Source organism: Biomphalaria glabrata, chromosome 12 (assembly GCF_947242115.1).
Source record: "Biomphalaria glabrata chromosome 12, xgBioGlab47.1, whole genome shotgun sequence".
NCBI lineage: Eukaryota > Metazoa > Mollusca > Gastropoda > Planorbidae > Biomphalaria > Biomphalaria glabrata.
The window spans coordinates 24,481,012-24,493,321 of record NC_074722.1 but is presented as its reverse complement, the minus strand read 5'-3'; the positions used below and the strand labels follow the sequence as shown (position 1 = coordinate 24,493,321).

At 37.6% G+C, this 12,310-nt stretch overlaps 1 protein-coding gene across 7 annotated transcripts in view; it reads left to right on the top strand.

Annotated features, from left to right (window-relative positions):
• Positions 1 to 12,310, top strand: part of LOC106061348 (RNA-binding protein Musashi homolog 2-like) — a 291,717-nt gene that overhangs the window by 238,185 nt on the left and 41,222 nt on the right. For all 7 annotated transcript variants that reach the window (XR_008773920.1, XM_056005718.1, XM_056005716.1 and 4 more), the window contains exon 7: positions 2,320 to 2,368. Coding sequence is in view for 6 of the 7 variants with exons in the window: in XM_056005718.1 (XP_055861693.1) it covers positions 2,320 to 2,368 (49 nt within the window). In the remaining variant the exon portion in view is untranslated. The remainder of the gene's footprint in view (positions 1 to 2,319; positions 2,369 to 12,310) is intronic.

Sequence of the window (12,310 nt, the reverse complement as noted above, 5' to 3'; positions counted from 1 at the left end):
TATTTTGTTTTCCTTGTGAGCAATTGTCTGCAATTGGAGTTTTAAAGTGGGTCTGAGTGACGCGAGACACCTACCTGCCAATCATGTATAGCTTGTTTCCCCGACACAGACCTCTAAAGTGTGAGGTAAAAAAGTTTCTGCGGCAGTAATAGCTTCAATCAAAGTCTTTAACTCGCTTGAATACATTTCTTTTTTTAAACATCTTTCTTTGAATCATTCCACTGTAATATGTCTACACATTTTTTTTTGTAACACCTCTCCGAGTACATTTCTCTAAAACATCCCTCCTAAGACCTTTACTGGATCTCTCCGAGTTCATTTCTCTAAAACATCCTTCCTAAGACCTTTACTGGATCTCTCTGGTGACCTTTCGATGGATCTCTCTGAAGATCTTTTTTGGAAATATCTTCTGAAGACCCTTTTTGAAACTTTCTCTGGGGGGCATCACTCAGCTGGGGGCATCACTCAGCTGGGGGCATCACTCAGCTGGGGGGCATCACTCAGCTGAGGGCATCACTCAAGCGTTTAGAGCAAGTCACTATCTCTAAATCATAGATCTGATTTTTCTTTCTCTGAAACCTATCTCTTATCATCTTTCTCTGATATTTATCTTTATCATCAATTTAAATAGCAGAGCATCGGGCTCTCTCCTGTCTAGAATGTAAGATCTCCCCATGTAAAAGTTGACCACTGGCAAAACTGGCCCTAGTCCTGTTATGATCGTAAGATTAACGCAACTGAAATTTACAACACACACAAAAAAAATCGTGTCAGCCATCAATAAACAAACATACAAACGTCCAGACAATACAAAACCTCATAATCAAATGCACTAAATTCACAAATATTTTTCCCCAGGCCAGTTTCATTTCCTTGTGTTTATATTGCCTATTAAAAAGCTTTTAGTCTAAAAGGAAACGCTGGACATGGGGCAGGGAAATGGGAGATAATTTATTACAATTGGGGGGGGGGGGTATTGATGAACGAGGAAAGAAAACAAGAGGGAGAGAGAGAGAGTGAGAGAGACTTTACCGCGAAACTATTTGCGCTTTTTTTTTTCAGACCCGTTTACCCTGCGCCAGTTTTATCGAATTTTTCCAAATGCACAAATTATAACCCGCGAAAAGAAATGAGAGTTGTGTCCCTGGTTTTATTAATAGACGAACTTTCGTTTTATTTCCCATTATATTCAAGCAATACGCTCATAGCAATACAATGAACTGATGACAGTGGAAGAAACAAAAAAGTCTTATTTTGTTAGACTTCTTCTCCTCGACCTATAAGTTTGAATGACTTAATCTATGTTTAACTTGAGGACCTTTTAAACTATAGTTTGTTGTCTTTTTCTTTTTCTACTAGTACTATGTTGTAATGTGCTTATTTTGTGTGTATTGTTTAACCAAATCGACATCAGGTTAAGGTACCATTGGTCTATGTGACACTGTTTTAGCCCAGATCACACTGCATAAACATAGAGTTGTAAAACATGGTGTAGGTTAAGGTACCATTGGTCTATGTGACACTGTTTGAGCACAGATCACACTACATAAACATAGAGTTGTATAACATGGTGTAGGTTAAGGTACCATTGGTCTATGTGACACTGTTTGAGCACAGATCACACTACATAAACATAGAGTTGTATAAACATGGTGTAGGTTAAGGTACCATTGGTCTATGTGACACTGTTTGAGCACAGATCACACTACATAAACATAGAGTTGTATAAACATGGTGTGTAGCTTTATAGGTTAGGGATTGAGACTTTTAGGCACTTTAAACATATTTCTTTTAATTTTATTACGTACAAAAGAAAAAAAGCTTCTACAAGAGCTAGATATGTAGATCTAAATTTATAATCTATACTGTTGATAAAAAGAATAGATTTAAAACTGACAAACTCTTATCTTTGTTGTGTTTCATTCGCCATCGATAATGATCGTGTGAGTGCTTTCTCTGGTCACTTTACAATTGGATTTCAACTCAAATCAAAAATTAACTATTTGAGACGAAGTTGACATGTCTCAAGTTCCCCGGAAGTCATAAATTAAAATAGAATTCTTGTAAATAATCTAAGACTTTTTTTTTAATCCACGGTAACAGTTTTGTATTCATATTCTTTAAACCAAAACTTTCCCAGAATACATTTCATTGTGTATTTCCTTATCAATCTTGATAGCATACTACACCACATAAATAAACATTGTCCCATTGGCCGGTCTATGGTTGAATGTTTTGTTGAAATATCTGATATAGTTGCTTATTTTTTTCCCAATGATTATTGCTGTTGTTTTTATACTCATTATTTATGTGTTTCAGATAGAAGATGGCATGCTTATGTTTGACAAGACTACAAATAGACATAGGGGTGAGTACCTATTAGTTGTTGAATCAGCACTCCAATAAGCACCGAAAGCCGACCTAGGTTCTTTCATACGCAGGAACTAAATAACGCTCTATAATCAAGTCATAGTATGTTTTTCATCTTGTGTGGGTTACAACCTTGCTGTACATTATCCTACTTAAATATAAATAGATACCATACTATAATCACTTCTACAGTAGGTCACCTTTCCCCAGTTGCTTTTTCCCTACAAAATTGTTATGCATGTAACTTTTGACTTCTTTTAATGTTCAAATGCTCGCACGTAAGATGTGAGAATAGGGTCAATACATACATATTATACAATAGTGGATACTTGTAGACTAACTTTTCTGACTCTTCAACGTACACAAAATTCTGATCAAATATTATCTTGGAAATCGTCCAGAGATGCTCATAGTGACAAGGGAGGTAACGATTTTAAAATTGGTTTAAAAGGGGGAAAAAAAGAGGAAAGATTCACTCCCTTTATTTCTTCTTTATCAGACGAGATGGAAGCACCACAAGAGACTGAATCAGAAGTGGGAGTGGGGGGGGGGGGGGGGGAGCACGGCGGTAACACGTCTCGAGCCATTAAATACCATTAAAGTGTCACCAGTGCTGCAAAGGAGGCGCCCAGAGCCCTGACAATGGAGGTCATCTGTCAACGATTAACTGTGCCATCAACACACTCCTTGACGATGAAATTTCCTTTTTTTTTTTTAACCGGGCCTTGAAGGGTTTATGGGGAAAATTACACTATTGGCAGCAGTTGCTTTGCTTCCTAGGGTATAATTTCTTAAGTGGATTGTTACCAACTTTGATACAAATTTTTCTTTCGAAATTCATGATTCATGTTATTTTCTATTAGCTCTAAGCTTGGGGGGAGGGGGCATGTTTCTAAAATGGCTACTTTATGTCTCTGCAGCTGATGGCATTGGGGTTTAATAGAAGGCCCACCCAGACTGATCTTTGTCTACTCACCTGGCTGTTCCTTTGAAATAAACTGTAATGAGATATTCACAATATTGCCGTTGCGATCTTAAAAGTTAATGTAGAGTAGAGCTATGTCTTCATCAAAAGTTGCTAAAACAAAATGTTTTCTATGCATGCCAACTCTTTGATTTACTGTTAATAATACTCTATGCTCTAGTTATGGGGGTCAGAACTACAATCATGTAAATTGGCGAATAGAGTTTAGTTAAATATATTCATATAGGCCTACTAATAAATAAGTGAAATTTATGAGCATAAGCCAGAAGGACAAAGATAAAATTAGAGCGAAGATAAACCAGAGGGAAGAACCTAAAACTGTGGGTCGAAAATTGACCAGCGAGATTAGCGAACATACTTGTGAAATAAGCTCAATATTTTAAGGAACATAAAGGTTTGACCCCTGAAAAGCATATTATACTGATAAATATCTATGTCTCCCTCATATATTAAACTGATAAATATCTATGTCTCCCTCATATATTAAACTGGTAAATATCTATGTCTCTCTCATATTAAACTGATAAGTACCTATGTCTCGCTCATATTTAACTGATAAGTACCTATGTCTCGCTCATATTTAACTGATAAGTACCTATGTCTCGCTCATATTTAACTGATAAGTACCTATGTCTCGCTCATATTAAACTGATAAGTACCTATGTCTCGCTGTGTTCCCAACTCATCTAGCTGTGCCGCGCTTTTCTTCTCAAAACCTCCAGTCTGATGGTCATTACTGCTCACGAACTTAGGGCTTAGAATTTGCTCCTAAATGAGTTCAAACATACCCGATACATAATTAGGTTCCCGAAGAACAATAAGATGAAAACATTGCTGATTAAAACATATTTAAAATCGTTTCGCTTTAAACAAAAAATCGTTTCTGTTCTAAAAGTGCCTTCAGCCTACGCTGTGTTTGTGTTTAACAGCACTTTATGGAACGGGATTATACTTTTATCATCGACTAGAACAGAAAGTAACTGTGACAAGAGTGTGCCGAACTTAAGTGAGCCTTGTACGTACAGTCGAATACGGTTAATTGGAACACCGGATAATAAGAACAGCCGCTTATTCGGCCCAAGTCTGAAAAGTACTAAAATAAATCCTATTATTATAGCAGAATCCGGTTGATTTGTCCAGCCGCTTATTAGGCCCGAATCGATCGCGTCTCGGTGTGATCCGATTAACCGGATTCCAGTGTAGTATATAATTAGGGTTATATTTACAACCTAATAATCAAGGATACTTTGCCACGGGACGAGGTGGAAACCGAATGGATATTATCATCTCTCTTTGAGTCTCTTTTTTATTACGATCAATACACATCTTTCTCTGTCTGTCTGTCTGTCTGTCTTTCTCACTCTTTATTTTCCGAATTGATTACAGTCGTTAGCGCTCTCTTAATCATTATCATCATCATCTTTCTCTCTCTCTCTCTCTCTCTCTCTCTCTCTCTCTCTCTCTCTCTTTTCATCTTACCTATACTGAATTTGAGCCCCCACAACTATTTCATATTCTATTACTTTATTTAATTTTGTCGACCTTTTGTTCAAGCGCAAGAGAACAATAACAGATGCGGGACATGTGCATTAACTCACAGCCAAAGCCAAAACAAAATACATATTTTTTTTGAGAAATGAATGTACAACGCGGCATGTCTCCAGTGGACAGATTTCCCCCAACCGTCGCGCCTAAAATGGAGAGAAGAAAAAAAACAAAGCCAAAAAAGCTGTCAGTGTTCATGCACAAACCGTTGAGAAATTAACTCCGAATTAACTTCCGGATGGGCCTCCACACATACCCGCTTCTAATTTTTTTTTCTCTCTCTCTCTTTCTCTATGCTACTCTTATTGAAAAGAAAGGGGAAAAAGGGTAATGCACGTTTCTTGTTCATTTCCTCCCTCCCTCTCTCTCTCTCTCTCTCTCTCTCTCTCCCGCTTACCGTGTGCCCCTTTCGCTAACAGATATTAATTGAAACAAGCTCGATCGACGACATTACATTGCCAGTCTGCAGCAATTTGTCATTGCGTCCTGTAAAGCCACTTTGTTGCGCATGTCCGGGGGAGGCAAAGGACATCCGTTTAGCTCCGCACTAAATGATTTTAGCCCATATTATGTAATGAATATTCTTAGATGCAAACTATCCATTAATGTGAATATACGTTGTCTGAACGGGGGGAAAATAACATAAAAAGGGCATCACTGCGAATGTGTTGTGGCTTTCTGAAACAACATCAGCAAAACAACACGGAATGGAGTACTATCTGTTGGTAGCTCACTTGTTGAAATGCTGGATTATTAACTGATATGATAAATACTTTTTTTTAATTGGTGGCCTAGTAACAGCCAAGTAACACAAATAGTGGCCTACCTAATGGTAGCTTAATAACCGGAATAGTAGCCTAATAATGGGAGTGGTAACCTACTCAAGTAAATGGTTGCCTAATAACGGGAATGGTAGCTTAATAACGCAAATTGTAGTTTAATAACTGAAATAGTAACCTAATAACGGGAATGGTAGCTTAATAACGGGAATGATAACCTAATAACTGAAATAGTAACCTAATAACGGGAGTGATAACCTAATAATGGGAATGATAACCTAATAACGGGAATGATAACCTAATAACGGGAATGATAACCTAATAACGGGAATGATAACCTAATAACGGAAATGATAACCTAATAACGGGAATGATAACCTAATAACGGAAATGATAACCTAATAACGGAAATGATAACCTAATAACGGAAATGATAACCTAATAACGGGAATGATAACCTAATAACGGAAATGATAACCTAATAACGGGAATGATAACCTAATAACGGGAATGATAACCTAATAACGGGAATGATAACCTAATAACGGGAATAGTTGTCTAATAACGGGAATGGTAGCTTAATAACGCAAATTGTAGTTTAATAACTGAAATAGTAACCTAATAACGGGAATGATAACCTAATAACGGAAATGATAACCTAATAACGGGAATAGTTGTCTAATAACGGGAATCGTTGTCTAACAACAGAAATGTCAGCCTAATAACGGGAATGGTAGCCTAATAAAGTAAATGGTAGCCTCATAAGGTGAATGGTGGCCTTATTACGGGAATGGTAGCCTGATTAAGTAAATGGTAGTCTTATCAAGTAGAAAGAGATAGAAAAATAGAGATAGAAAAAGACATAAAGAGAGCGATAAAGAGAAAAAGACAAAGATAGAGAAGGATATAAAGTAAGAGAGAGAGAGACAGAGAAAGAGAAAAGACAAAGATAGATAGAGAAGGATATAGAGTTAGATAGAGAGAGAGACAGAGAAAGAAAAAAGACAAAGATAGATAGAGAAGGATGTAGAGATAGATAGAGAGACAGGGACAGAGAGAGAAAGACATAGACAAGCTGTAACTTATATGTATGTGTGTGTTAGTGTGTTGTGAATATAAGACGGCCGGAGGGGGGGAATCTCTCTGTTCTACATTGAAGACTAGGACTGAAGGAAGGAGCTCCCCCCCCCCCCTCTTCCCTCTCCACAACTCCTAGATTCCCCTCGAGACTTGTTTACATGGTAATGAGTCAATCTTGTAAACATTAGCATTTAGATAAACACTGCCTTCGTTTATTGGACCTTCTTTCTTAATGGCTTCCATCTCTTGGTAGACAGTTTCTGAGACTGTGAAAAAATAGAAGCTTAAAATGTATGGAACAAAACAAAAAGAAAGAAAGAAAGACCTATTGGAAGAGTTACATGGAGCCTTCAGAGTTTAACGTATATTAAAAAAAACACACAAAAAACAATCATCAAAAAAGGTAACAGGAATATATAGATCTGTCGATAATTATATTGATAATTAGCTATGTATAGTAACAATTGACCCCGTAAACATCTCCAGATTCTCTTTGCCTGTCAGAGAGATTGGCACTGCTTGAGACCTGCTTGTTCATAACAAAAGTTCAAATCCTGCTTAGTCGTTGTTGGGGGGGGGGGAATATCTCACGAAAAGAAAACAAAAACACAAACAAAGCAAATATAAATTAAATAATTTTTTTTTTTTAATTTATTGCGTTAAGTTATAAACTTTCATTTAGAAATGTCAAAGAAAAAAAAAATCTCTTTCAAATTGAAAATTACTAAAGTTCAAAAGAAATGTTAGGTCCATTTTGACTTTTGCGAGAGACATCTTTGACTAGATCTAAACTCAACTCATCGAAACAATAAATAATGTTTAGTGTTAACCTACAACCAATGATTGCGCTCCGAAGAGAGGACGTGGAATACCACTGGGGTTAAAGGTAAACTGTCGTAGCATTCTACATTTACATTTTACCCCAAAATAAATGTGTTTATGCCTATGTGTGTGTGTGTGCGCGTGTGTGCGGAATGATTTTTTTTTTCTGCCAAGAAAAAAAGCGAGAGATCAAAATTGCATACACTGAACTGTGTCTGGCCTTTACGTAAACTATAAGTAGCTGATAACAAGTTCATTTCATTGGGAATGCATATTGTAAGCATATATTGTCTTAACTCTGCACTTTTATGTTAGTCTTACAGTGTTATAGTTCAATAAGAGGTCTCTTCTTTCTTATAATCCGTATTCTAGTTTCCATCTTTCCATTCATTCAAGTCTCCGATGTTTAAATCTCATATCACCGTTTACAATGTTTGAGTCCCATATGCCCAACTCCGATCATTATTCCCCAAAGTTTCCGAAGCCCCAACCCCTTATTCCCCAAAGTTTCCAAAGCTCCACCCCCTTTTTTTCACAAAGTTTCCAAAGCTCCACCCCCTTATTCCCCAAAGTTTCCAAAGCCCCAACCCCTTATTCCCCAAAGTTTCCAACGCTATAACCCTTATCCCTTATGTATTCCATGACTCCAATGCACATGTATTCCCTGAAGTTTACAGTGGTTCTTACCCTGCCACCATTCCCTCTATTTTCCATTTTTCTTCTTCCACTCCCAGATTCTATCCAACTTTCAGTGCCCCATTCTGTCTCATTAGTACCTTCAGCATTCCATCTAATCTCCACTTAGCAGATCCCTGTAGAACTCATCAACCGGTAGGTGTCCATTGTTACAGTAGAAATTGTGCTTCATGCCTGGAATCCAAATTTCAAGATGCGGTTTAGAGAGACGGCGCGATTTGCATAATTTGTGGATGTCTTTCGGAAAGACGCGGTATTAGGACGCACGAGGGAAACAAAAATAAGGGAGAGGGGGGGAGAGAAGGGCCGATTTAAAGCATTGCGCAGTTGATGAAGAAAGTTAAACTCGTATTCTCAGCGTGGAATGGGTTAAAAAGCTGTATGCGTGTGATGGCCGATGGAATGCTAGTGAAGGAGCCAGCCTTGCTGAGTGAGGGGGGGGGGGGGGGAGAGATTGCAAAATAAAGCGAGAACAAGGGAGAGCAATCGAAGTGAACATTCTGACACCTAGATCGACCTGTGGTTTGAGTTTACATTTAAAATTTCCCAGCAAGGCTAAGAAATCGAATAGAACGAGGAGATTACTTGGGCTGGTTCTTCAGCAGACGACTGCTGTTTTATTGTCTCCGAAAAATAAAAAAAAAGGATAAAAACCGTCTTGTGCTAGCCACGACTTACTAAATTTTCAAATTTAATTACCGTGGCAGAAAATTCAGCATTTGATGTAACGAAGTCACTACATACAATTGTAAATATATATAGTGCTTTTTTTTTTGTAAAAAAAAAAAAAAAGGTGCCAGTACTCAGTGATGGATTTGCTTAACTTTTAACTACTAATACATTTATATTAAACGTTAAATCACAAGAAAAGTAATATTTTTCCCCACATTGAAAAATGTGAAGGTAAGCCGTTCCAGCGGGTACCGTCATATATATGTATATGTGCATAATATATATATATATGTATATATATATATATATATATATATATATAAATAAATCTATTTTTTTTATAATTCGGGTGATTGGATGGATGCTCTTGCTCAAAGACATAGCTCGATGTGAAGCATTTAGTGAATCTAAATGAACGCAAATCTCTGCGATTGAATTTTTATTAAGTAACTTTTTCTAGCTGTCTTTGAATGAATGAAAAATTTATTAATAATAATAATACCTTCAAGGCCCTTAACATCCTAAAGAAGATATTCGTCTCTTAGAAGGCGAAACTGCTGCAGACACCTGTCACATCACCAGAAACTTTCTAAGTAGACACTGATAAAGGGTCTACCATGAATTTTGTTCCTTTCTTACGAAGCCCGACCCTGGCAGTGCCAGAGAATGAATATTAGTTCGTTTTAATAAATTTGAAACCCTTAGTCAAAGTACTTAATGTCCCCTTTATGATAATTAAGGTCTTCTATTGCTATAATTGAGAGTTTAATGCGAAGTAGTGTGAGAATACAACTGTCCCACAGGGGCCACCAACAAGTTTGTGTTACACAAACTCCCTAAGTCACCTTAGTTTGTATAGGAGAATGCTGAGTGAAAATAACGTAAGCAACACTTAGGCAACAGTGGGAAAACTGTTAGATGCAAACTTTAGAGGTTTACTAGTTTCGAAAAAGACCTGGCGCTTTATGCAGTCAGTATTATTCAATATAATTAAAACCATTTTTTTTAAAGAATTTAAAAACTTTTTCTTCTACTTGATTGGTTACATCCGTAGAGGGATGGAGGTGTAAAATTAAACCGTTGGCCTTCTATAATATACACTCCCCCTTTCTACCCGGCCCCTTGACCACCGCTTCCCATTCCAGAAGGCGGGAGTGGGTCTGAGGGTTTCTGTAATAGGGGCAGTACTCCCCGAAGCAATCTGGGTCAGCCTGGGACGTCACGTCTGATCTAACGTTTTCAATGCTTAAGAAAAAAAGGTCTCTGAGAAAATGTCCTGATAGAAGGGACGGTTGGTAGCGGGTATAGAAACGGGGAGGGAAGATGGGGGGAGGGAGGCAGCGCCGGCCGGGGGGGGGGGGCTGCTGCAGGATGATATTGTCTGGAGAAATAGGAAAAGCGTTCTGGCGGGGTGATGGGGAGGGGAAGTACCAGGGTGGACAGAAATCGATAGCGCCCCAAACAATTTGGCATCTTCACTTGCACGTACATCACGAGGAGAGATTTCCCCCCCCCCCCTCCCCCCGTTAAGAGATTGGTACGGGACAGGGTGGGACAGGGGGAAGAGCGTGGCAAAGAACTGGCGCCCTTTAGGTCATAAAGATAGACCAGAAGTTGTTTGCTTTGGAAAATGTTGCTGATAGCTGGTAACATTGCTCCTTTCTTAGCAGTTTGTATCGTCCTATCCACATTCTGTCATTATGGTTCAATGTATCCAATAGTCCATTATTGTCCTATCCACATTCTGTCATTATTGTTCAATGTATCCAATAGTCCATTATTGTCATAGCCACATTCTGTCATTATTGTTCAATGTATCCAATAGTCCATTATTGTCATTCATATCCACATTCTGTCATTATTGTTCAATGTATCCAATAGTCCATTATTGTCCTATCCACATTCTGTCATTATTGTTCAATGTATCCAATAGTCCATTATTGTCCTATCCACATTCTGTCATTATTGTTCAATGTATCCAATAGTCCATTATTGTCATATCCACATACTGTCATTATTGTTCAATGTATCCAATAGTCCATTATTGTCCTATCCACATTCTGTCATTATTCTTCAATGTATCCAATAGTCCATTATTGTCATATCCACATTCTGTCATTATTGTTCAATGTATCCAATAGTCCATTATTGTCCTATCCACATTCTGTCATTATTGTTCAATGTATCCAATAGTCCATTATTGTCCTATCCACATTCTGTCATTATTGTTCAATGTATCCAATAGTCCATTATTGTCATATCCACATTCTGTCATTATTGTTCAATGTATCCAATAGTCCATTATTGTCCTATCCACATTCTGTCATTATTCTTCAATGTATCCAATAGTCCATTATTGTCATATCCACATTCTGTCATTATTGTTCAATGTATCCAATAGTCCATTATTGTCCTATCCACATTCTGTCATTATTGTTCAATGTATCCAATAGTCCATTATTGTCCTATCCACATTCTGTCATTATTGTTCAATGTATCCAATAGTCCATTATTGTCCTATCCACATTCTGTCATTATTGTTCAATGTATCCAATAGTCCATTATTGTCCTATCCACATTCTGTCATTATTGTTCAATGTATCCAATAGTCCATTATTGTCATATCCACATTCTGTCATTATTGTTCAATGTATCCAATAGTCCATTATTGTCCAATCCACATGTCATTATTGTCCAATCCACATGTCATTATTGTCCAACCCACATGTCATTATTGTCCAATCCACATGTCATTATTGTCCAATCCACATGTCATTATTGTCCAACCCACATGTCATTATTGTCCAATCCACATGTCATTATTGTCCAATCCACATGTCATTTTTGTCCAATCCACATGTCATTATTGTCCAATCCACATGTCATTATTGTCCAATCCACATGTCATTTTGATCAATTTTCTACATGCATACCCCTTCCCCGTTTGTTCTTATATTAAAATATTTTCCCCTATGCGTTGCAGTCAAGTTAGTACTAAAAAAAAACAACAACAAAACTTGCTTGTCTTGTTCGGGGTGGTCTTCAATTGCCAGACTCGTTTTTGGTTTTTCCATTCAGATGTTGCAAGTTACAAATTATAAACGACGCGAGTTCAAATCTCGCAACGACCAATTTTTTTAACTCGTTATTGTCTGCTTTGGCAGATGCGGTCTTTGGGATGGTTAAAAGGGGCCCCTCCCGTTTTGAGGGACCCTTGCTCTATGTTGTTTTGTTTGTTTGTTTGCCATCAGCCCATAATACTAATAGGCGGGGCATCTGCCACTCAATTCAATGCACAGTACAGGCTCAACACTTTAAATACAGTTTACACATGGGAGCACTTGCTACACACTATTATTAA